Below are 26,180 nucleotides of genomic sequence, written 5' to 3'. Positions count from 1 at the left end.
GACAGGTGCCCCGCACCAACGCCTTGCTGGCAGCCATGAAGAGGCAGAACGTGAGGACTCTGTCCCTCATCGCCTGCACCTTCACGTACCTGCTGGTGGGCGCCGCCGTGTTCGACGCCCTCGAGTCCGACCATGAGATGCGCGAGGAGGAGAAGCTCAAGGCGGAGGAGATCCGGATCAGGGGCAAGTACAACATCAGCAGCGATGACTACCGGCAGCTCGAGCTGGTGATCCTGCAGTCGGAGCCGCACCGCGCCGGCGTGCAGTGGAAATTCGCTGGCTCCTTCTACTTTGCCATCACGGTCATCACTACCATAGGTAAGCGCTGGGTGCGCCTCCGCTGGGCGCCCCGCTCCCGGAAGAGTCCGGGGAAATCGCTGAAAGCGCGACGCAGGGCTGGGTGCGGGGTGTTTGGGGTACACGTAGCCTCGTGTGGGGCTCTCCTGCAGCGCCCCCTGGTCTCTGGGGAGCCCACTCCTCTCTTATGCCTCTGAGCGCATTCCTTGGGAACCCCACCCGTTGATCTCCACAGCGCCCGTGTCTGGGCCAGGCGTGTGAGCCTGGAGAGAGTGTGTTGGAGCCCCGAGGGCGGAGGCGCCACTTTTTTGAAGAGTGGAACGCTAAGAATAATCCCATCGCAGTCACCCACCTACCCACCGCCCCAACGCGGGCTGCGCTGTGCGGGATTCCAAGACTTACACTCACTACCTCTTGGGGAGTTGGAGAGGGCTGGCACGCTAGGACTTAGGCAGCTGGAGACTGTTCCTGAGGGTGGGAGGCACTGACCCTAGCTAGCCTCTCATCTCCCTTTTGCTTTCCCTGACACCAGATTTCACCCCCTTTTTCTTTGAGCTTGGACATGTCAGGCTCCTGGGAGAAGAGTGCTCTCTAGCACTCCGGGTGGGGACCAGGCAGGTGAACTGCTCTTGGATGGAGGTGGATGGCCCACCCCCTGGATTGTGACTGTGGGTAAGGCAAGTCTGGATATTGCCCCGAAATGAGACATTCAGCCCCACCCCACCACATGAGGGTCCAGTTGGTGCACTTGGAGTTGTCTGTAAAACCCATGCCTGGGATGCGTCCCAGCAGGGTGTCTGGTGGGTCCTTAGGGTATCACCCCCACTGAGGCTGGGTGTTGGGAGACTGCCACTTGGAGACCTGTGGGCATTTGAGCATATGCCTTCATCCCTGTGGGCAGCAGGCCGTGTTGCGTTTCTGTGGGTCACACTTGTCCCAGCATGGCATGCTGCGTCTTTAGGGTATTAGGTGTCTCTTGTACCTGCCAGGGCCAGAACGCTGTCCCTCCAGTCCTTTCGGCCCCTGAGTGCTGGGCAGAGGTCTCCTTCTTCCTGCCCTCTCTAGCCCCCATGCCTTACTTCCCTCCCTGACCTCCCCTCTAATTTCCCTTGATATTTTTCTTGGTCTGCAAAGCTCTACATGCTGGGGAGTTGGGGGTGGGGGGTGGATTTCTCTGTGCCATATGCAACAGGAAGCACCAGCACAGGACGGCCTGTCTTTCCTTCTTGGTTGAGAAGACTTTTTAGAGTGTCATCTTGTTTTCAATGTTTAATTCATTGGTGCAGGTTTTAATGTTCGGAAAGGAAGTTGCCCTTCTGTCGGCTCTGTGATCAGCTTTGCCCCTGCTGGCCCCAAGCCCTCTGCGTGCACCAAACAGGGAAGAGTCCTTCCTCCTTGTTGTGTTTCTAGTGTTGGGGGGGGGGGCAGCTGGTCATTGCCGTCATTTCTGTCTTTAAACTGTGGAGGTGGCATGCAGATGTGCAAGTCATTGATTCTGGGGGCCTATTTGTTGGAGAGCAGGAGAGCAAGAAATATGCCCGTGGAGCTGGCCTTGCAAGGGAGGGAGGAAGCCCAGGTTTCTAAAGGTGCTTTCTGTGATCTAGACCCAGACAGGTGACATGGCGACCGTGCTGGCTCCCAGTCGTGAAACAGCACATAAAAGGTTTGGCTGCTTCCAGGAGGTGAGCAACAGCATTGAGGAAAGAGGTAGAGTTAAAAACAAACCCAGAAAGGTTCTAATTAAAAAAAAATTGTTGTGACTAACGAAGTTCTTATCAAGGTATGTTTTGCATTATTGATTTTGACGGGTGATTCTGGATGTGTGCTCCTAATGGTGAACCTCTGAAGAGAACATGGGAAACATGGACATGGAGGCGGCCATCTCATCTAGGGGTGGTGGGCTGACCTCAGTGCAGGGCCAGGGGCTCCTGAGGAACATGTGACTTACTCCCTCCCTTACTGGGGTTTCAGCTGGTTTTCTGAAAAGCAGGGTTGGAGAACACACACACACACACACACACACACACTTGCACACTCTCACACTTCTTCTTTTATAAAGACACACTCATATACTGTCTCACACACACACTCACAGTTTCTCATGCACACTCACACACAAACACAAACACATCTTCCTTTCTTTTTTTAATTTTTTTTCATTTTTTATACACACATTTTCTTACAGACACTCATATGCTCTCATACACACAGTTTCTCATGCACACTCACACATACAAACACACACATTTTCTTACACAGACACACTCATATGCTGTCTCACACGCACACATTATTTCTCATGCCGTCACACACACTCTTATACTCACACCCATAGTCTCACCTCCACACACACACATATACACTCTCTTTCTCACACATGTGCCCTAACACAACTGCCCATTAGTGGACAGATATTGTATGTGGAGCCCACAGACTGGGAATCTGAATCCTGCCATAGTCCTGGGACATCATTTCCTGACTCCCAGCCTCAGTTTGCCCACCTGTCAAAAGGCCATCACACAGTCAGTGCTGGCTGGCAGCCTCTAGGGGCCGGCAGGGTCCCACATGCCCAGGGCTGCCAGGCGCAGTGCAGCACTTAGTAGGTGTGCAGTCCACGTTCCTGGACAGTGGCTGATCCAGCCTCGTGCTCTTTGGCCTAAGAAGCTTTTAGCAGAAGAGCTCACATTTACAGGAAATAAAGCACCTTTTCAGTTAATTCTGCTTGTTTTCTTCTCCTTTTTTTAAAATATAAATGCAAATTAAGGTGCTCTTAGGCCTAGAACAAAAGCCACCCTTGAGCCACCCTCCAAGGAGTAGTCTCTACTGGACAGTGATGTGAATGAATCGGGTTAATCTTCATGGGCGTTCTTATTTTTAATCTAACCTTGAGCAATTTCTCAAGTGTGCGTCAACTTTGCGTCTGAGCCTCCGAAGAGGCTGCGGTGGGAGCCGGGTGCTGGCGTCTTCTAATGAACGCATCTTCTCAGATACAGTTATTAGCTCACTCTGGGAAATGGATTTAAAAAACACATATAATTGCCACTTCGTGTTGAATCTGTGGCCGCGCCTGGGTGAAAGGCTTTGGAGGGAAATTGCACTGAATCCCGGCCCAGATCTCCAGGGAGCCCTGGGCATAGCAGCCTGCTGTCGTGATCACCAGGGGACAGCACCAGTCCAGCCAGCTCCGCAAAGGGCAAATGCAATTACATCACCACCCGGTTCTGGTTTCCATGCCTCCCCATTGCTGTGTCTGTGTCGGTGCCACTTGTGGCTCTTCTGAAAGGATTTGATTGTTTAGTTCTAAACTTGTGAGGCTTCAGACCTCTGCATGGGAGACCTTTATCTGTACCTTGCCTGACCTGTCTCATTAGCAGGGCAGTTTGAGTGTCTCCGTCCCAAGACCTGTCAATGGGAGGGTGGGGGTCAGGAGAGCTGGGAGGGTCTGGGCCGGGTGTGGGTGCTTTCTCTGAATTTGCTCTGCGTGGGGCTGAGGTCTTGGTGCTTGTGTAAGGGATTCTGGGCGCCATCTTGTCACCTTCTCATAATCAGCATTTTCAGCCAAAATTGCATCCCACATTTGGGCTCTCGCATGATATGACAGATGTGGCACCCCCCTGCCATTTCTTTCTTCAATCTAATATTGGGAATCTAGGTTGTTACCACCTCTAGAATCATTACAGAAGAAGAGACCAGATCTCCTCTGCAGAGCTGGGGAGGACAATTCAAACACTGGTCTCCATCGGGGAAGGAGGGTGAGACATGGGGTTTTCCTTTTTTGGCTACAGTTTGGAGGAGGGGGCACTATTTCCCCCGTCTCTCTGGGTCCGTCTGAAACTGGGATGGTCATTATGGGAATTGAGGTGACTGGTTCAGGACCGGGGTCCAGCCCAGGCTGAGGCACTTGGAGAAAAAGCACAGGGTTTCTGCAGCTGCTGCAACACAGGACGTCGGGACCTCCTTCTCCAGTCACCAGCAGAGCCACACACAGACTTCCTGAAATGGGTGGCATTTCCCATTTTGGGGTGTAGTTTCTGAAACATGTTAGCACTTGCCAAGCCCCACCCTGCCTCACCAGTGCCACCAGCATCGACGGCTCTGGGTGACAGACTAGATTACAGAAGGTCTGGCCTTGACAGGCAGAGCTGGGAACCCAAGTGGTTGCATGCAGTGTGGGGACAGCTAAGCCCAGTGACTGCCTTGAGCTGCCCCGTGCCACCGGGCTCAGGGTGCACTCAATCCCCCACCTGCCACTGATCGCCCAGTGCTCCAGGCACCTGGCCCTCTTTCCCCAGCTGGATCTCACTCCTGCTTCACTTTCCTATCCCACTGTGTGTCACTGCTCCTCGGGGTCTGCCACTCGTCCCCCATCTGACCCCGCAGCCACAGTGCCACTGTGTCCCCGCCTCACTCATGCAGTCCTCCTCGTGTCCCTTGGCCGTCACTCACTCACTGCTCCTTCCCCTCTGCCACTGTCTTATCTCCATTTCCTGTCACTCATTCCCCACCTGTCATGGGATCACTCAGTCCTCCGTACACCTGCCTTTTGTCCCTGGCCTAGTGTCACTCAGTTCCTCACGCACCTGCCACTCCCCCCCTTTTGCTATTGCATCACCCATTTCCCCAGGAACCCACCATTCATGTCCCCTTGGTCCTCGTGCACTTCTCCTTTGTGCCTCACCTGCCATTTCTTCCGAAGTCCTTCCTGAACCCACGCTTCCTTCCACCACCTGCCACCACGCCCCTCACCCCAGCACCTCCTGCACTCCCCTGGCGTTGTTCCCTGCTCCTGCCGAGGTGCCGGTGGACCCTTCACAACCAGGTATCCTTCCTCTCTGCCATCGACTCCATCTGCCCTGCACACCTGTCATTCACATAGGCATCTGCCAAGGTGACACCCAGTTCTCCGTGAACTTGGCGGTCTCCATCTACCATGGCGTCACTCCTTCTTCCACCCACTCCGGTGTCACTCACTTCTCCCCAGCCACCATTCTATGCTCATTTTTCCACTCACTTGTCCCCATCCCCCTCCCTGCCTTTGGGTCCCTCGGTCCTCCGTGCACCATCGCACGGCTCGGCCCTGGGTTCCCTGCCCCTCCGTCCACGTGCCCCTGTGTGGTCCCTCCTGTTGCTCACCCCTCCCTCCGTCCTCCACTCACCTCTACTCATTTCTTATTCCCCCGCCTCCCTCCCTCCCTGCACATGGCTGGGTGCTCTGTGAGGGTGCAGAGCCCAAGCACAGACTCAGTAGGTCTCAGCACCTTGGGGCTGAATGTGGGATCCTCACGTTGCTCCAGCCTGTCTCCTTCTTGTCCAATCATCAGTCAAATCCAGTCATTTTTGATTTTTAAAAACTTCTACTTAATATTCACACAGAAGAGCAGCATTTCACAAGTGTACACCTCAACAGACCCTTGTAAACAGCCACGCTCACGTCACCAACACGCACACACAAAGCCACAGCTCCAGCACTGCAGACTCAGCTGCTCCTCGAATGCCTGCCGCGCCGGGAGCTCAGGACCTCACCTGAGCCGCGTGTTGCAGGTGCTGCTCAGAGCTCTGAGCTGCCACGTGGAAGGCGGGCCTGTGGGGGCCCTCCTCAGGTGCTGCCAGTCCTGGGGCAGAGCCAGCTGGTGTCACGGAGACTCTGGAACATGGGGTCCGGGTCCAGGAGAGCAGAGGGATCTTGGCAGCTGTTGGGCAGGTCTGCTCACGTGGGATGAGCCGAGATGGCAGGTTGTGTCCCCAGAGGCGCTGCCCCTTTGAGGCAGGGGGCAGGGGCAGCTCCGTGCCTGCTGTACCAGCAGGACCAGGGAAATACACACCTGGCCTCACCAGTTAGGAAGAGCCCTGGGAGTTAAAAGGCAAACACCCAGGTGGGCTGGGCTGGCCAAGGAGGGCGTGGGCACTCCTAGAGTGTCACTGGGCACGGCAGCTCTGGGACATAAAAATGCAGGGCAGGGTCTCTTCCTCTCCTGCTGGAACGTCTTCTCCACCACAAGAATCAAAGGAGGGGGCTCCGGTGGCCTGTCCTCGGGGGATTGTCCCGGGGGTCTCTTCCTGCCTCTTCCTACCCTGGGGACTCTGCCTGTAGAAAGTTCTCCTTCTGAAGCCAAGCACACCCACCTGCAGCCTGCGGCTCTCTGGAGGAAGGCGGGGCACTGACACTGAGCACAGAACAGGGTTGGGTGCTGTGGACTGGGACAGGGAGGCAGATGGGAGTCCCAGTGTGGCGGGGTGAGGAGCTGTGGGAGGTGAGGCTCAGCCTGTCGGTCACTGGGCCTGCGCGTCCACCAGGTGAGGGTTGGCTGGCCTCAACCTCACCATGCCCCTGCCTAAGCAACGGCAGAGCCTGGCCAGGAACAGCTGCTGGAAGGAGGAACTGGCCTAGTGGAATGGACCTCCCTGAATGGGCCTCGTCCTCTTCAGTCCTGGTAGGTGCCTGGGGCAGAGGTGGGGGCATATGAGCAAGGTGGGTGGGGGAGGGGTGGGGGGTGGGGGGTGGGGGACACGGTGACGGTGTGGCTGGGGGTGCTGGAAGGGTCTGGAGGGCAGAGGCAAGTCCCCCCTGTACCTTGGCCAGCTGAGGGGCACCTTCCCATTGGCTGGGTGGGCCACAGTGCCACCTGTTTCCCCAGCAAAGCCTCAGAGGTTTCTATGCCTGGTCCGTGAATCTGCACAGAGGACCAGGGTGGCAGGAAGGTCCCCAGGTCCCACTGGCCATCTCAGGCACCAAAGCCAAGCTTCCTCGTGTGTGAAATGGGGACACAGAGCCCAGCCCCTATGTTGTGTGACGCTGGGGAAGAGTGAGAGGCCTCCTGGCCCAGTCCCAGTGTGGGGTGGCCTGAGGCCACCGAGGCCAAGAACCACCCCTTGAGGAGGAGAGAGCACCCTCCACCAGGGTGCGCTGCAGGGTTGGGGGCCACAGGGTGCAACCAAGGAGGGACATTTTTCCAACTTGGTCTTTTGGGAAAATATGACTTCCTGACCCTGCCTCCAACCCGCCCCATGACGACCTCCACAAGCCCTTGGGCTGCCGTCTGCGCCTTCTCCATCTGCCCCAATGTCCCCACATTGGGCCCACCCAGCTCTACCCTTGTCCTGGTCTTCTGCCCTGGCCCCTGCCCTGCCTTCCTCTTCCCACAATGTCCTTTGCCCCTTGGGCCATAGCACTGGTTTGTCCGCTCCCAGGGGGTGGCAGTCTGGGTGCCAGGTCACTGGCTCCCCAGCAGGTGCCTGGGTGCTTGCTGGAGCTGGGTGTGCCTCATTGTGGGCTGTGTCCTGGGTGGCAGGCAGGTGCAGGCTGAGGCTGCAGACTCTTGAAGGGGAGCTGTCATGTCTCTTAGAGGTGACAGGGCAGGGACCTGTCTTTCTGGGTATGGAGCATCTCTTTCCCTAGGCTTGGGAGTGTGATCTCAGTCCCCCGTGACCACAGGCACCTGGGAGGAAGAGATCCCCTGTGACATGGCCTTTGGCTGTCATGGGCCCTGCCAGACAGTAGCTTCTACTTGTATTTCAATGGCCTGGGCCATGTCACACGATCCACCTAGCTGCAAGGGAGGCTGGGAATGAGATGTGCAGCTTTTCCAGGCAACCTGGGGCCTTCTGGGGAGGAGGGAGTGGAGAATGTAAGGGGGGTCACCACGGCCTCCCTGCTGTGGGCCTCGCACTCTGGGCCTCCTTTCTACTGAAGTTTATAGCAAACATCATCTCCTACCTCCAGTCTTTAGGGAGGTTGATTTTAATGGCTCTAGAGCCACTGAATGAATATACTGTCATCTATTTATAGCAATTTAGTGCTTTTCTTTCTTGGCTAATTATAGGCAGTGCTTCTTTGAGCATCTTGGTGTGAGTCTAGATTCTGCTCAGCCCAGCCTCTGAGGGTTTCCCACAGAGGGCGAGATTTCCCCATCAGAGGGTCAAGCACGGGGCTGTGTTCTTGTGCTGTTGCTGTGGATGGTGGCTGAGGCGTGGTATGGGATGCTGGCTTCTCTGGAAGTGCCAGGAATGTTTGGAAGTTCAGTGTTTTCTTCACAATATTTGGCCTTCGAAAGGCAGCTGGACTAGGCCACGCAGGGCCAATGGCTGCTGCCCACCCACAGCTGTGAATCTGTGCTGCTCTGCTGGGCTAGTCCAGGGGGTCTGTGGATGCAGCTGAGGATGCTGAGCCCTCAACCTCCTGGACGAGCCGCAGCCTCGGGGGCAGGAGTACTGTGGATCACGGTTGGCCGTGTTGGCCGTGGGTAGAGATGGGCAGTGATGGCACGATGGCTCCTACTCGTCTGGGCCGATGGCAGGGTGGACCTCAGAGGCAGGAGCTCTGTGTTGCATGTCAGGAGAGCCATAGCTACAGATGGCCCTGTGGGTGGAGCTTGCCCAAGGTGGTGGTGTTCCCAACATGTTCTTCCCCACAACACGCACAGCCCGGCTGGGTGTCATTCCAGCCATTCCCCTGCCTGGGATCGGGCTCCTGGCTATGGGGAGGGCCAGCTCAGTGGCGTCATCTGGTAGTTAAGAGCCCTGCCCTCCAGGACGGATCACTGCCGAATCCCCAGGGCTGGGGAGCTTGACTGCACTTAGAGGCAGAGGCAGATGTGGCATTGGCTTTACAACAGAGGACAAGCGGCTCCCCCGGCTGGTGTCGGCCCTGTTGGTGGGGCGTCTCCAGAGCCAATGTAGTCTAATTTTCTGTCTTGACAGAGCTACCATTTTTGTCATGTCCATGGGTCTCTAGGTTTTTATAGAGTGTAACTGAATTAATTTCATCCTCTCAACCCTAAAAAAATTTTTATGTATCACCATTTTATAGATGAGCACGTGGGAGATCAGAGAGCTTCAGAAACCAGGCCACACAGTTAACAAGCAGCAGAAAGGATTGGTACCTAAGGAGTCCGACTTTGGTTTTGTGTTTGTAACTGTCTTGTTATATACTGCTTCTCTTGACCTTCTGTATCAGTTAGCTAGGGATGTGTAACAAATCACCCCTGGACAGCCTTTTAAAACAAGAGGCTAAGTTTTTGGTGTGGTTGTTTTATTATGACTGTGTAGAATACATGAGTTCTCATATTTAAGGGATACTGAAGCCTTTGTAGATGTAATATCTGAGATTTGCTTTAAAATAATCTGAATTTCAAGGGAAGTGAGAAGGGTCTTAGATGAAATCAGACTGACCGTGAGTTGTTAATAACTGGTGGATTGTTCATATCTGGGTGTAATCATAGTTTTTTCCACTATGTATTCTTTTGAAAATTTGCATAGTAAACACTGGAAAATGTAGCATAGAAGGGGAGAGTCCTGTCCTGCCCGGCCTCCCCCTCAGCCTTCCTTCAGGAGGTAACAGCCAGCAGCAGGTTGCTGTGCAGAAGAGACGAAACCCTTGGTTCTCCACAGGCTCTAGCCTTCACATGTGCTTTCTTTGGTCCTTACGTTGCTTGGAAATATGTAAAATTAGTTGCCAACACTTAGTGATCTTAAGAACCAGCTCTGGATTTAGTTATAGTAAGTTATTATCTTGGTTTTTGCTTTTATACTTACAGATACTTGTTTTATGTACTTTTTAAAATAAAATCCGTACTAAAGACTATGTGTTTTCCTCTGTGTGCTGCTTTGGCTGTATCCTATAGGTCTCTTATTGGCATTTATCTGTAAATAATTTGCAAACGTATTTTTTTTCTTTAAAAGTTATTTTAAGTGTGTATGTTTTAAAATCTCTCCCTCCTTCTCTTCCTGTGTCTCCCTCTAATTTTGGTTTCCTCTGGAGGTGAGCCGAGTGCCTTGGGGGGTTGGCAGGGCTACTGCACTGGGACAGTGTTCCGGGGGGCCTTCTCCCAGTTGCATTTCTGAGGTGGCTTCGGCTGAGCTGATGTGCAGTGAGCTGGCCACCTGTTCTCAGGGCAGATCAGTTCACTCCCCTGCTCAAAAGCACATGATGGCTGCCCATGGCCTGAGTGTTCATGCCTTGCTTTCCATGGCCCTCAAGTTCCAACCTCTTGCTTGCCACTCAGCCCCTTGACTCATGTCACTGTTGTCCCTTACAGACTGTCACAATCTGGGGCAGGCACCTCTGAACAGCCACGATCCCTCCTTGGTGCAGCCTTCTCTGGGGGCAGGTGCCTCTCCTGTGTGTCCTCACAGCTCCAGGGCTCCTGCAAGTTTGACACCTGTCATCCTGTGTCATGCCTAACTTTTCCCAAACTGGTCTTTGTCCCCTGTCCCCAGCACCTCTGGACAGAGACCTTCCACTTCACTTCACGGTGGCTGAGACATCCACCCACCAGTGTCTGGCACCCAGCAGGCCCTTGGAGAATGTTTGTTGAATGAACATAGGCATGTAAATGGGACAGCTTTCACGAGAGCTATATTTAACTGTTCTAGAATATTCTTTAGGTCTTTCAGAAAAGCAAATCCTTGAAAAACAGCAGCCCATGAATCTGAACAGCAGGTGTTTGCAAGAAGTGGTGGGTGGTCGAGTTGGAAGGCAGCCCTGCTTTCCACAGGACCAGGGCTCTCTCTGCACCCCTCAGCCTCCCTGCTCAGCTCAGGGGCCTGCTGACATTGTTCTTTTCCCTCCAGGGTCCTGGGGGCCCAGCCTGGATCCCATGGTACTGTTGGAGCTTCCAGGAGGGTGCACTGCAGGAAGGGAAGCGAGCCTTTTTCCCCCCTCGGGGCTGGGCCCCTCCAGTGTCTCCCTTTCCTGGCTCTGGGCTTGGCTGTGAGAGCCACCAGTTAGCTCAACAGCTATGCTCCTGCACTTCCCTCTCCTCTGGGGTGGGGCACATCTGGAGGGCCTGGGCATCCACTGTGGGTGGCCCGGTGCCCATACTAAAATGTAAGGGTCACCCCTGCAGCATTCTCAGGGAGGCTGGCCTCCGTCATTCTTGTTTCTGGAGCAAAGGGAGCAGCCATTGGGGGTGGGCTCCCCCAACGTTGCTTGGGTTGGGGGCTCCTGTGGTTCCTTCCTCCCTCCCTCCCTCCCTCCGGGCCTGACTGGCTGCTCCCCAAACTGCACCCCTCCTGTGGGCTTGGCCCAGTGCCTCTGTTCTGTGAAGCTGGGGAGGGCAGGAGGGGGTTGCCTGTGGAGGTGCCGCCTGGCTGCCCGGCCCTCTGGGAGGTGGCGACGCCCAGCTGCTGGGCTCCCCAGCTTCTTCCCATGTTGCCCGTTCTCTGGAGAAGAAAGGGAGCTGAAAACCCACGGGCCCCTCTCTTCCCTGGGCCTGCTGTGGACGGGGGACACCCCATGGTGGGAGCCTCCCGGGAGGCTGGGCTGGCCCTATCCCGAGTCCCCTGGAGGCGGCCCTTGGGGCTGTTGCCATGGGAATTGTGTCAGAGTCTATTTTGAGACCATCTTGTGGCTGATTTTTGATACCGGCTGGTGTTTGCCCAAATGACTGGCCAGAGAGCGGGACTGTTTTATTCATCAACATCCAGAACTCCGAGGACTGACATGACACCACACCTGACCTCCTGTCCAGGGTGCAGTAAAACTCAGGGGTCTTCTGGTGAAGGAGCAGCACAAAGGGGTCCCCCCTCACCTGAGCGTCCCCAGGTGACTTGACCACCATCTTCCCTCCCAGGCTCTTTTTCCTAGTATGCAGACGAGGAGCTGAGGCTCAGAGGGCGTCCTCAGGACTCCAAGTCTTCAGGCCTGGCCCTGTCTCCCCCTGGCTGTAGGCAGGTATCCCTTTGACTCCTGTCCAGGAAATCCTTCCCGACTACCCTAGGGGCGTGGCACTGTCTTCACCTCTGGCAAGCAGAATCTTGGACAGGGAAGCCCAGGGGTGCAGGGACAGCAAGTTATTCAGGTTGGACACACCTGCTTGATCAGTCTTCAGAAGTGACTGCCCCTACCTGGGCCTCAGTTTACTCTCATGAGAGACGGGTGTAGCTCACAGGATGGACTTCTTACACGAATAGGGCCTCAGCAAGCTGCTTCCCTCCCAAGGTGGCCAGGCCCCACCCTTCTCCCACAGCTCCCCAGACCCCTTCTTCCCCCAGCCCAGGGCCTGGAGAATCTGCCTCGTCAGGTTGAGTGGGGAGAGCTGGCCTGCGCCTGGGTGGTGAGAGGCTATTTTGGGAGTGAGTCGGAAGAGTGCTTTGTTTTGTTTGCTTCTTGTGATTACCAGAGGTGGAAGAGCCCTGCTCTCCTCCTCTGGACACCAAGTGAGGGACGGGCAGGGAAGGAGATGGACTGTCAGATTGCCCGACAGCCAGAGGCCGCGTGGGTCTGCAGCCTGACCCTGTCACTGTCAGCTTGTTCCCCAGTAGTATCAGAGAAGGTGGTGGAGGAGGGGAGGGGACTCTGCTTCCGACCCAGACATCATTTCCAGCCCTGCCGCCCACCCCCCGTGCATTTCCAGCCCACCACGCTCCCACTGTCACCCACCCAGTTATCTGCCTGCTCCTCTCCCGCCCACCCATTTGTCCATCTGAACACATTTTAGCCAACCATGCATCTATCTGTCACTTGTCCGTCATTCTCCCACTTACCCTTACTCACCCTCCAGCCTCCACCCCCACCTTCCCTCCGTCTCTCATCCATCCATCCCTATCCATCTCCACCCCTCCCCTCCTCCTCCACCTACCCGTTCCTGTGTCCATCCCTCCCTGTTCCATCCACTGGTCACCTCGCCATCCTTCATTTGTCCATCTCCCCTCCACCAGCCATCCTCTTGCATCTCAGTCCACTCCTCGCGTGCCCCCCCCCCCACTCCATTGTCCACACATCAGTTCCTGCAGCCAACGCTGTGGGGCAGCTCCACATTCCTGTTTGCCATCCTGAGGGCCCCGCCACAGAGTGGCAGACGAGACTCACTGTGGCCAGTCTGTGTCCCCTGGAGGCCATTAGACAGTGAACTGGGCATTTCCTGCTCGTCTGTGAGCATCTCATGGTGTCTCTTGGTGCTGGGAAGGATTGGACCAGGGTGTTGTGTCAGGGAGCCACATGGGATTCCCGGAGGACGTGGCATCCCAGCTCCGAGGGCCAACCAGGAGCCCGTTTCCTGCTGTCATCTTGGAGGGCCTGCCTTGGAGGGTTCTGGGGCTCAGTGAGAGTGGGGGTGGGATGGAGAGGAAAAGGGGGTGGGATGGGGTGGGTCAGACAGCCTGGGCCTGAGGGCAGGAGATCATCTGGCCCCACTGCAGATGAAGGGGCCAATACTGCAGGTCGGGGCACTGGGGCACTGAGGCCCAGGTGGCCGTTTTCACACACAAATCTTGAAAACCTGCTCCGAGCTTCCCCTGGCCATATAAGCAGAAAATCCAGATAAATCTCAGCTATTCTAGGTTATTCTTGGTCTTGCTTAGCATTTCCTTTTTTTCCTCAAGTAACAGCGGCATCTGCCTCCTCCCCTGGTGCATTAGACTGGAAAGCTCTACTTGGAATTGTGCTTCAAGGCCTTGGCGCTGGGTTGGGGTTGCCAGGCTGCCACACTCACCTGCTGTGCGGTCTCTGAGCCACTATCTTGCCCATTCTGGGCCTTCACTTTCTCCTCAGGTGAAAGAAAGGAACTTGGTACTTAGTTCTGTCCCCTTCTGCTGAGGCTCTGGGGTTGGAGGACCTGGGTTGGTGGGCCTCTGCAGGGAGTAGGAGTTTTCAGGGTGTCGTGTAGGAGCAGAGCTGGCCAGCATGCAGAGGATGGGCCCCGGAAGGCGGGGAGGATGGATTTTTCTTGAGCTGGCAATTCTGCCTCGTAGTTGTAGTGCTACGACCGAGTTCTGAGCACTTTCTGACATCTTCCCATTTGAGTTTTGAGTATGGCTTGAACAAGTGTCTGCATATAGTGGGCCAGAGGAGTCCCGTCAGGTCCTGGGGTTAGGGAGGGGGACCTCGATTTCACTTAGATTCAAAGCAAACATGGCACAAAGAAAACTTTTCAGGTTCTTTCATTGTTATGATAAGGCCAAACATGGGTAAAATATATCAACATTTCCCCTTCCTGGTCATTTCTCTGTGACATCCTACATTGAAATACCTCTTACAAGAGTGGCCTCTGGCCCCCTTTGGAGTCAGAGGTTGACAGGGCTGATGGCTTTGTGATGGTTCTTCTGATTCTCATGACGTTAGTGGCTGGCATGTGCCAGGCACAGTGCTAGGCATGGGCACGACCTCATTATCGTACGGGTTTGTGTGGAGCACTCGAGCCACAGGGTGGGCAGGAGGAATGCCTACGTGCCTGCTGTCAGCAGCAAGTCCCCATCATGTCCTGGGCAGCTCCCGAGCCCCAGCTCTGAGATAGTAAATTCTGTCTCCAAGGAGAAGGTGGGGGTGGAGCCAGTGTGGGGGCCCTGTGGTGCTCGGCAGGGTCAGGAGCAGGGTCAGGCTGTCCCAGAGGGTCACTGCGGTTTGAGCCTCCAGCATCAGGAGTGCCCAGATGATGCTACCTACTGACCTGGCCACCAGCTGCTGGCATTTCATTTTATAGACCAATGTATGGGAGGTGACCACCTCACAGCTCCCCTTCTCCTGAAGGACCTTTCAGGGGGTGTCTTCTCTACATGGAGGGCAGAGCTGATGACCATTTAATCAGCCAACTCCCTGCACAAGGGGCCAGCTCCTCGTTTTAAGGGATAGCCCTGGTGTGAGGCGGAGCGGGGGCCCCTTCTGCGCACAGCAGCCCCCTCCCGTCCATGCACTTATACCTGCTGTGCTTGGCCTGTCCCGCGTACACTTACCCTGTGCTTACCGTGGTGCGAAAGCAATGTGCGGCAGAAACGTCTTTGGAGTTTGGATTTTGGCCCCTTATGCTGGAGACATGCAGGCTGATGCCTGCTCGATGGTAATGGAAGTGGCTGCAGCTCCCAGTGACCAGCAGGACCTGCAGAAAACCGCACTGCTGAGCCCTGGCGTTCAGTAGGAAAGGTGCATTAGACACATCCTTGACTTTCAGTATTTTTTATGATGCCGATTTATTGGGAGACAAGCTCATTACACACTGAGGACTCTATATTCTGCGGAGAACAAGGACACAAAAATCCTTGAGGCGTCTTGGACTGAAGAGCAAGGCTTAGAGTCAGGAGACCTGGGAATGGATCTGCTCAGTACAGTGCATTTGCTAAATCAGGTTTTATGTAACTGTGTGCTGGATTCTGGGCTGTTTGGGCCACCTGTCTTCTGACAGGGCTTGATACACGTAGCACCTCCAGAGGAGACCCGCCCTCCATTCTGCTGATTTCTGGAGGTCGATTGGAAAATACATTTAATTTATATTTAGCATACTTATTGATCCTGTAGGAGTTGAATTGGCCAGTTTACTCTTTGTTATTTTGGCATTTTGTCTTTTTTTGTCCCCAAGTTTCTCTATTACAGGTTTCTTTTGCGGTAAGTAGATATTTTCTAGCATGTCTTTGATTTCTTTGTTGTTTCTTTTATTATATTTTTTAAATTATTTTCTCAGCAATTGTCCTGGGGATTACAAATGAGAAACTGCATTTTGAAAAAAATCAGTTTGGGTTGATGCCATCTTCATGGCTTATAAAATTTTGCTCCAATATAGCTTCCTTTCTTCTTTTATGCTGTTATTGTCTTATATTTATGCACTGATTTATTCTTTATAAGTAGTAACCTTTTAAAGTTAGGAGAAAGGGCTACAAATAAAACACATCAATACTTTCATCAAATTATCTATGTAGTTACCTTTCCAGCACCCTTTTTCTTTGTATGAATTTAAGTCACTGAATAGAGTCCTTTCATGCCTTGTACGGGTAGGTCTGCTAGCAATGAATGTTTAGTTTGTGTTTATCTGGGAATGTCTCAATTTTTCTTTAGTTTTGGAAAGACAGTTTAGCTGGATATAGAATTCTTGTTGACACGAATTCACTTTCAGTACTCTGAACATGTCATCTCTTTGCCTTCTGGGCTCTGGATTGGGTCAGGAGGAGGAGGTGGGGTCACCTCTTCTGAAGAAGAGGGCCATTGCCAGGAAGAGAGGTCTGGATCCTGCCAGGCACAAGGCTTAGGAAGTGACCTACCTTAGGGTGTGTGCTGGTGCCTGTTCTGGCCACTAACATCAGCACACAGCCTGAAGACAGCTAAGCAGAGATTTCCACCCTCATTCTGCTCCTGAAGTTTTTCCATTCCTGTGCAACAAGAGCTAGTTGAGCAACCTCCCCGTTTCTTCACGTAGAAAACGGAAGCCATTATCTCTAGCAATTGGGTGCACGAGAGAAGACATATGTCACTGGTGCTAGGACCCCGTTTTCAGGAAAGGGGGTACAAAAGGTTCCCAAATTTTAAATCTTGCCCAAGTCCTAGCACTTAATTGGCTTCTGGTCTTTGCATGTGAGAAGAATAAAATCTCTAGGACCATAAACAGCATGCCTTTGGCAAAAACTCAAATGGTTATTAGCAACAGAAACAAATTGGAGTCCAACAGATTCCCTGTATGATCTACTGAGGTGATGAAGTTATGTTGTACCTACTCGAAGTTGATGAAGAATTAGAAGTGACATTCATGGAGAACTTTTATTGGCAGAACAGCAAAAGCATTCTATTTTCTTAGAAGTGAAAAGGCAGGTGTGTAACTGCTTTCAAACAGCCTGCTCTCAGCTGTGGAAGATGTATTTTCTGAGTCCTTTTCCTAAATACACCAAAATGCTCTTGGGGCTGCCTCCTGAGCAGTGGGATTGTGAGCAACTTTTCCTGGTTCTTCATATTATTAAAAAAAAAACTTTGTAGGAATAATACTTGCTCACTGAAGAGAACTGCAGTCAGCAAAATTACTAAGTGGAAAAATCTAAAAAGTCAAAAATAAAGGGAAGTGGATAGATGTCTAGGAGATAAATTCATCGGGATTCAATTGGCAAGGATTTTCCATTTCTTGTCTTGCATTTCTTGATCTTTCCAAGGTTAGGTGACTCGCCCAAGGTCACACAGCTGAGCCACAGAGGAGGTGCCACTGGGACCCAGGTCTGCTGTATCTGTTATAATAATTGTGACCCCACACTTCCCCTTGGCAATGCCAGCCTGCCCCTTGCTGCTGGTTCCCTTCAATGGCAGTTGATGGGAATTGGCAGTGACAGATGCAGAAGAGTCCACCCCAGCAGCTGTCACCCTTGACTTTTTTGGGAAGGGTAACAAGGGCAATGCTCTGGTTGGGCACAATTTTCTCCCTGGGGTCTGGTGCCAAGCAGCTTAAACCTGTATGAAGGTATTTGTTTCAGGGGGACTACGTGGCCACCCCTGGAGGTCCATCTGACTTCCGCCTCCCAGCAGGTTCAGAAGGGGCTCTGACCCCACTTCCAGTTCACAGGTGGCCCTGGAGCCCCTTCAACACGAGCCTGCTCTAAGGGTGCTTCTCCCCGTGTTCTTCCTTGGCACAGGCAAAGCCCGAGACCCAGCCACACAGGAGACAGGTGCAGGGCTGCTCCTGCGCCCCAGGCCTCCCTGGGCCTCTGGCAGCCCGGCTGCCGCTTTCGTTGAGGGGCTCTGCGGAGATGGGCTGCGGCCAGCTCCCGTTTGTGGAATTGGTCTCCGGTGGGGTAAGGTGCCATGCGGCTCTTCTCCCCAGAGCTGGGAGGCTGGATAGGGCCTCTTCTCCTCCAGTGCCGACCCCAGCAGGCACCTGGCCCGTTGGAACCTGTGAGCAGCAGTCTCTGCGCCTCAGCTTCTTGTCTGAGCTGGGGACACTGAGGCTGCTGTCATCCACAGCCCCGTGGCACCGTGATGACCAGTATGCCCTCTGCTGGCCATACAGCTGGCCTTACCCGAGAACAGTGCTCACGCCCACCTGGCTGACATTTGTTATGCACTTAAACGAATGGAGAATGAACCCCAACCATTAACGACCTTTATTGAGGTTCTACTCATAGGGGGACATGGCAGTGAATCCAATGGGCCTCGCTGGGCTTGCCCTCACTTGCCTGGCCCTCACTGCCCATAAGCTGGTTGCTCACCCTGGCATCTCAGGGTGCAGAATGGAGGGGATGTTCCAGCTGGTGACCTCTCACCAGCTCTGTGCTAGTTATCTCCTGTGCCCACGCAGTACCCCTTAGACAGGGCCCAGAAACTCTCTGGTATGCACAGGACTCAGGTTTTCAGAGGGTCCCTGTGCCCTGGTAAGGAGCCCAGGAGGGCCTGGCAGGCCTCAGCTAACATCTTTATGACTTACCAGCCACTGACCTCACCCAAAGACCCCTCCCCTCCATTTACTCAGGGCACAATGGCCTGGGCAGGGGACAGCAGAGAGTGCGCCTCACCTGGCCAGCTGACAAAATGAGTGTCCTTCAGTATGTGAAGTCCTGGGTCTGTTTGCTGTCCTCGCAGAAATGGAATGGGCTCAGTCGAGAGCGCCCCGGGCCTGGTGGCATCTTTTCAGGCCAGACACTTACCCTGCTGGGTGCAGGTTCTCTTAGTCCTTCCTGTAGGACAGGAGGTCCTCAGTGCAAGTGGTCACCCAGGCACTTGCTGGGAAGGCAGAGTTCGCCCCCCTGCCCCACAACCTGTACCATAGCCAGATCCGGTGCCCTGGCCCAGGGAACGGTGAAATGTGGGGCGGTGCTTCAGAAGCCTCACAACGATGCTCCTTCCCTTTGTTTTGACCACCAGCTCTGCTGAGAGGGGCAGACTTTGATGGTCCAACTCTTCTGCTATGGAGATTCTGATGCCTTGGCTTCCCTGCCCCATCCACCCTCCACAGAGGGACATGAGGCCTGGTGGTAGGCCCCCAAAGGCCACACTGGGGGCTCAGATCCTGTGTTCCTGGAGCTCCTCTGGGAACGTGGAGGAAGATGGGGAGAACCCTCGTGAACTTGGGCCCCGAGAGGGTAGAAATCTGTCCTGTGATGGGGGTGGGCACAGTCCATCCACCCAGCGGGTTCTTCTAGCTTGGCTGGGATTCAGATCCCGAGTTCACTTGGCACTCGAGCCCTGGCTCTTCTGATCCAACAGATCTTTCCAGTAAGAATTCCCTGCCACATGCTCCAGGTAAATTAAACCTAAGGGAGAACAATAAAGACATACTATAAATTTGTTTTCACTTAAGAAAAAAGAAAGTTCTGAAGATGAAGCTATCAGGGCTGGGGTTGTGGCTCAGTGGTAGAGTGCTCGCCCACCAAGGCCCTGGGTTTGAGCCTCAGCACCACATAAACAAAACAAACCAAACACAAAATAAAGATATTGTGTCCAACTACAACTAAAAGATGAATATTTAATAAAATAAAGAAACCCAAACTATCAATTATTACCTATTGAGTATTTGGCTCTAGCTTGGTTTAAGATTCACCTATTCTACCAGAGACTTTTCAAAATGTCAGTCAAGTATTACATCTTCCCCTGCACATTTTTGGTAGGGTTTCCTTTTTGTTGTCGTTTCTCTTTTCTGGTGAGGCATGGAGAGGGAAGAAGAGAATGGAAGAGTCCAAGGAGATCTTTCCTGGGAATGCAGGGAGCTGCAGGAACAGGTCTCTGCGGAGGTCCTTGTCCATCTGGAAAGGGTGGGCACCTGGCCTGCAAGCAAGAGCAGGGACCCAGGTCTAGATCCCAGATCAGAGTACCTGAAGACACCACGCTTAGCCCAAGGCAAGGAGCATCTTCTCAGCCATGCTAGAGAGAACACTGCCCACCTTGCTAAAGGCTTCCCCTCTCCCTGGAGCAGCGAGTTAGCCAACAAAAGTATTTCAGCTCAGCTCCTGAGCTGTGTGGTACCCTCCATGGTGGTCGTGATTTTTATTGTCAGATTTTGTCTATGCCAAGATTTCATGGACTGATGGTAATTCTGGGGAGAAAGCTGACCACGGACACGTGCTCGTCTACGGAGAAGATTAGAGAACTTCCCTGGGACTCCTAGGTCCTGGGTGCGGTCCCAGGTGGATGCGCAGGCTGCTGGGGCCCCTAGCGCTGCGTTTCTGCAGCTGTCCAAACGCCCGCCAGAGGGCGCACTCGCACCTCTGGTGGCCGAGGGGCCGAATTCTGCAGGCGCCTCCTCTCTGCGCCTTCATCCGCCCGGGCACAACCTCTGTGCGCCTTCCCCAGCTGCAAACTCCCGGGAGGGCAGGGGCGGTCCCACCCTCAGATCCTCAGGCGGGGCAGGGGTGCGCTCCCTGCCCGTCCCATCTGCCTCTCCGGACCCCCTCCCCACGTCCCGTCCCCTGCCCCGCCCCAGGCCGCCCTCAGGACAGAGGAGGAGGAAGGACAAGGTTCTTGTTAGCTCCTGGCAGAAATGCGTGCGCTGCAGCTTGAGCGTGAAAAGTCTGGTAGGTCCGTTTCCTCCCCAAGAGGCACAACGGGAGAAAGCTAAAGGGAACCAAAGTTCTTTTTGGAAATTAATAAAAAAGCATATGAAGAAGTTACTTGTTCATTAAATAAAACACGAAACCTGCCAGCTTTTCCTTCCAACCGCAGAGGCCAGACCTGTCAATCAGCCACGGAGGGCCTTCCAGGGCTCTGGGGACAGCGAGGTGGTACTTGGGGCCAGACTGCCCAGCGGGCCTGGGGTCCCCACAGGGAGAAAGTCACCGGGACAGTCTCTGTGCTCTTTGTGAAATGGGGCCACTGATCCTGGAAGGGGTGCCTCTGTGGGCCCTGTGCAGGGCAGGGCCACCTCGGCCACGCGGGGCAGTGCTCTCTTGCCGCCTTGGTCTGTGCATCTGCGAAATGGAGCCAAGGGCGGGCGATTCTCACCTCATAGGGGTGGAGCGAGGCGAGGGGGCGGGGAGAGGACTGGTCAGTAGGGAGACTTGGGAGCCTGGGCATTTGCCGATGTCTTTCCCTTCTTCCGTGTCTGGAGCACGTGTAAGCTCTGTTGAAGACAAATGATGGTCTGTTTTGTCTTGTTGTATTTGGCCTATGTTTCAGAATGTTTAATTAGACACTAATTAAAGTTCACATTTTAAAAATCCATATTTCCAGCTTCTCTTTACAACTCAGGAAATGGGGCCATCTCAGTCCACAGTCTTAGCTGCTGGACGGGGAGCAGCTGCTCTTTGACAGGATCTGGCTGTCCAGCTGGCCACTGTCTACCACAGACTGGTCACCTCCTGGATCCACATCCCCCCTCAGATCTGATGTGGGCTGTAAGAGGAACCACATGAGATGTAGGGGGCAGGGGACACAGAAGGCTTTGTTGGCAACATGGTGATTCTTTGTAGGAAGGCGAAGGTATTAGGATAGGCACTCCTGGTTGAGTATTAATTATAATCAAAACACTGTCCTCCATACCAACAAACCAAAAAAAACAAACAAAAAAACAAAAACAACCACAACAAAAACACAAAACAAAACAAAAAAAACCCATATAGTCTGAAGCTAGATTTATTGGGAGATAGGCTGGAACATTCTGTGAATAGGGCTGACTGTTGGATGGCTCAGACACAGGTGGAATAGCTTCTGTATCTTTTATATCAGGATAATTTCCTCCGATTGGGGGTTATCTTTATGATGGTGAAATGACTGCAGCAGCTCCAGATCTCACACTCTGGTACCCTTCAAGCTCTGACAGGAAAGAATAAAACTTTATTCCAGCAAAAATCTCAATGATTCAGGCTTTGACTAGTGACCCTGAATTCAGGGCTTGACTGTTCTAGGCATTCTGTTCCCTGGCACCAATGGGCTGGAGGAGACTGCCACCACCCCTTCTCTGACACCAGGTTCCCTGGGAGGTTACAGTAAACATGACCAAAGAGGAGGCTACAGGAGGGAGGTGATCCAAAGTCACTAAGGTGGCGGTCGGGCCTGACGTGAGAAGCTGATCTTGTTACTCGACTACCCTTCCTTGCAGGAGAGACTCAGAGCAGGGCTTGAGGGCTTCTGAGGGAGACAGCGGGGACGTCAGGGAAGGCATTCTGAGCCGGGCTCAGACACGAGTGGAGCTTGCCACCTGCATGTGGGTAGTGGCCAGGGCATTCCCAAGTAGAAGGAAAAGGGTGGGCGAGGAGCCAGGCGGAGCACCAAGGCCTACCTCCACACAGCTCTGGAGCCCACACTACGATCCGCGCTTGGCCAGTGTGAAGTGTGTGGAAGTCTGGAACCACCACCTACGGCCAGGTGCGGGTGGGCCTCGTTGCCAGGGGCAGGAAGGAGCCAGGGACAGTTCTTGAACACTGGTAGGTCAGGGGTGAGGCTGGTTGCAGCCCGTCTTTGTCCATATGGAGGGCCTACAGGCCAGTCACAGCCTCTTTAAAGGAAATGCTGCTCAGAGGGGAGTAAAGCCAGGCGGCTTTTCCTACCCAGTGGCTTGTCCATTGCTGGGAAATCTCACCTAAGCCAGCAGGAGCAGGATCTTCTGGCCACAGTGGGTCCTAAGGCAAGCCCCAGACACAACAGAAATGATGAGTCCAATTACCCTCCTCGGCCTCCCCCCCCCCATGGGTAGAGTTGGGGGAAAGCAAAGTGAGGTGTGGCACCTGGGGACCAGCCACCAGGACCTATAGAGAGCTCTGTGGTATGACTCCTGATGGACAGGGTCCTCCTTTCCTTTGATATCCCCCTGGGGCTGCCCATTGGATGGATCAAGTGGAAACGAGAGAGCAGGGGGACAGTTTGGACAGCAGGGTAGAGTGCAGGGTGGAGGGGGCACCTGGGTGGGGGAGGATGCCTGCACATCCTCATTTTCCTAGAAGGTCTTGCAAGTTCTGCAACTCCTCTCACTTTAGAGGAAGTGGTCCTGTTCTCAGACCACTGGGCTCCTATGGAATTTATTAGCATTCAAGGGCCCTGAACTTGGGTGGTTCTGGTCTCCCATGCCTTCTTGTGCATCTCACTAAGGCATCAGTGTAATGGACCTGGACCAGCGAGATGAACTGTGAGGTGTCAACATGATCAGGTTCTTCCATTCTGTAATACAATAGCAGCAGGATGAACACAGCCCCGAGATGGGATGTGCAGGTGTACTGCTGTCCAGACTGTGTAAAGGCAAACAGTTCTGATCTTATTTACTGATAGGGATAGGAGTGGAGGAGCCTGGCCCTTGATGTGTGCAATTTTGACCCCGAAAATGCTGCGATTTCTTCCAGTAAAGGCATTACATCCAGAACTCTTAGCATTGCCATTTAAGTTTCTAACAATTTCCTGTTATTCTCCAACATCCATCTGGCTTTTGTATCAGCTCTACAGGTGACTATGTGGAATACAGTGGGATTCCCACCTGCATTTTTTATATTTACCTACTTGTTTACCACTATGTGTCTCATTCTTTCCTGAAGACCTAAATTTCCATCTGGTATCCTCCCTGCTTGCACAGAACAACTTCCTTCTGTAGTCATGCCATGCAGATTTGTGGGTAATAAATTATCCAAGTTTTAAAAATTTGAAAATGTCTTCATTTTGCTTTCATTCCTGAAGGTAATTTTTTTGCATATGGAATTCTGAGTTTAAGAATCTCAGCTCTTTGAAGATGTGATTCCACTGTTTGCCAGCCTCCATTGTTCACAGTTAGAAGTCAGTAGTGCCTACTGTGTATTGGACTAGATGCTCTTTATTCTCACCAAACCCACCCAGAAACATTGCTATTATTTGTGTCAGGTGAAGACACCTGGGTTGGGAGGAGTTCTCTGCGTCCATGGTAAGGAAGCTGGTTGAGTGACAATGATCATGTGACTGGGGGAACATAAGCAAAGCCTTCCTTGACAGGTCAGGTCTTGAGATGGTGGAAGACCAGGTCTATCCTCTGAACTCCGAGTCTGAATACTGTGCATGACCCAGGTTTTCTTCTGGGCAATATTCATCCCAGAACTTGAGCTACAACCTACAGGGTTCTGTGGTTCCTCTTCTCATATTGGGCAGATCATATCCTGGCTTGGACATTGCTACTGACTATAGGTGACCCTAACCAGCAACCTTACCTTTCTAGATCCATCATCCTCATGCTGAACAGTAGCAAATAAAATAGAGGCCTGACTTTGCCTGGCTACAGCAGGGCATCGGTGAATGGCATGCTGCACAGTTCTAGCAGGAGTTTCCAAAGCTCCTGCACATGGAGGGCCTTCGAGGCCACATTCCTATCAAGGCCACATTCACACAGTGGTGCAGAAGTACTCATGCCTCCATCAGAGGAATATTTTACCTTTTTAAGTATCATCTAGGCATGGGGGATACAGCCGTGACCAAAACAGATGAAGGCCTCCTCCCCATGGCATTGTGCCACAGTCTGCATCACCTCTCTCCATTCTAATTCTTACTCTTAGCCTCACTCTAGGAGGCTGAAAACTCTGGGCTCAAATCCCAATTCTGAAGAAGCCAACCTACCCTACTTATGAAGTCACTAACCCAGATTTCTTGTCAGCAGTGTGGGCATCATTAGGCCTGTTTTCTAGGGCGACTAGGAGGTTAGGCTGGGGTGACATGTGTTACAGGCATCTGTATGGTTCCTGCCACGTGGCAGTGATTATTCCCTTTTCTTAGGGATCGACCCGTCATGAGAATACTTCATTTTCTCCCTTGGTTTTGGTATTTGTACACTTTTCTTAGTAGTTAGATATGTTTTTTCTTCTTCTTTTAAAAACTGTTGCTTTGAGAACACTGAAATGCCCCATATACCCTTCCAGTGTCACGTCACTAGTGACATACCCTGGTTGATTCTCCTCAGTCCTGGGTCACAGTAGAGGTTGAACATCCCTTAACCAAAATGCTTGGGACCAGAGGTGTTCGGGGTTTGGAATCTTCTGATATTGGGATATTTGCATGTATGCAATGAGATATCTTAGCCTACCCAGGAAATTCATATTTTCTATACTTTATACACTTAGGCTGAATTTTATATAATATTTTAAGTAACTATAAATGAAACAAAGTCTCATCATGTGCAGTTTTCTACTTGTGGCATTGCATTAGCTCTCCAAGTTTTGGACCATGGAGCATTTGGATTTCAGTTTTGGATTAGGGATGCCTGACCTATGCTCCAAGTCCCCTCCCTACTGAAATTCCTCCAACCCCCCACACCCCAACCCTTCCGTTGCTTAAACAAACCTTTCCTTGTCCCTTTAGGGTGTGGGCCAACCTCCTCCCAAATAGAGTATCCCAGACCCCAGTACACGCGAACGGCACAGGGCCTCTCCTGACTGTCGCTCTGCTCTTCCCACCCCTCCTGCAGGTTATGGACACGCGGCACCTGGCACCGACGCTGGCAAGGCCTTCTGCATGTTCTACGCTGTGCTGGGCATCCCCCTGACGCTGGTCATGTTCCAGAGCCTGGGCGAGCGCATGAACACCTTTGTGCGCTACCTGCTGAAACGCATCAAGAAGTGCTGTGGCATGCGCAACACCGAGGTGTCCATGGAGAACATGGTGACCGTGGGCTTCTTCTCCTGCATGGGCACGCTGTGCATCGGGGCGGCCGCCTTCTCCCAGTGCGAGGAATGGAGCTTCTTCCACGCCTACTACTACTGCTTCATCACCTTGACGACCATCGGATTCGGGGACTATGTGGCGCTGCAGACCAAGGGTGCCCTGCAGAGGAAGCCTTTCTACGTGGCCTTCAGCTTCATGTACATCCTGGTGGGGTTGACCGTCATCGGAGCCTTCCTCAACCTGGTGGTCCTCCGCTTCCTGACCATGAACAGCGATGAAGAGCAGCCTCCGGAGCTGGAAGGTGGGGAGCCGGCCCCCGACAACCGCAACAGCGTGGTGGTGGCGCACATCTCCGGCAGCGAGGAGGAGCGGCGGCCCGCGCGACGGCGCCGCAGGAGCGAGGGCAGCGAGCTGCAGTCGGTGGTGTGCTCCTGCGCCTGCTACGATCCCCAGGCGCCGCCCAGCGTCAGTGCCAAGCTCGCGCCCCCTGCCTTGCGGGCCATCTCCTACAAGATGGAGGAGATCTCGCCGAGCACCCTGAAGAACAGCCTCCTGCCGTCTCCGCTCAGCTCCGTCTCGCCGGGGTTGCACAGCTTCAACGACAACCACAGGCTGATGCGCCGCCGGAAGTCCGTCTAAGTGTGGGGAGGGAAGGATCGGAAGTCATTGT

The 26,180-nt window shown here is 53.4% G+C and overlaps 1 protein-coding gene across 1 annotated transcript; it reads left to right on the top strand.

The window, feature by feature from the left end:
- Positions 1-35: 35 nt before the first annotated feature.
- KCNK9 (potassium two pore domain channel subfamily K member 9) lies at positions 36-26,149 on the top strand (the record flags this gene model as incomplete). The annotated part of the gene is made up of 2 exons (XM_081266278.1): positions 36-318; positions 25,314-26,149. The coding sequence occupies 2 exons, from the start codon at positions 36-38 to the stop codon at positions 26,147-26,149; spliced, it is 1,119 nt and encodes a 372-aa protein (XP_081122404.1).
- Positions 26,150-26,180: the final 31 nt, after the last annotated feature.

Source organism: Spermophilus citellus (assembly GCF_964194105.1).
Source record: "Spermophilus citellus genome assembly, chromosome: 14".
Taxonomy (NCBI): Eukaryota; Metazoa; Chordata; class Mammalia; order Rodentia; family Sciuridae; genus Spermophilus; species Spermophilus citellus.
This window is presented reverse-complemented; position numbering and strand designations above follow the sequence as displayed.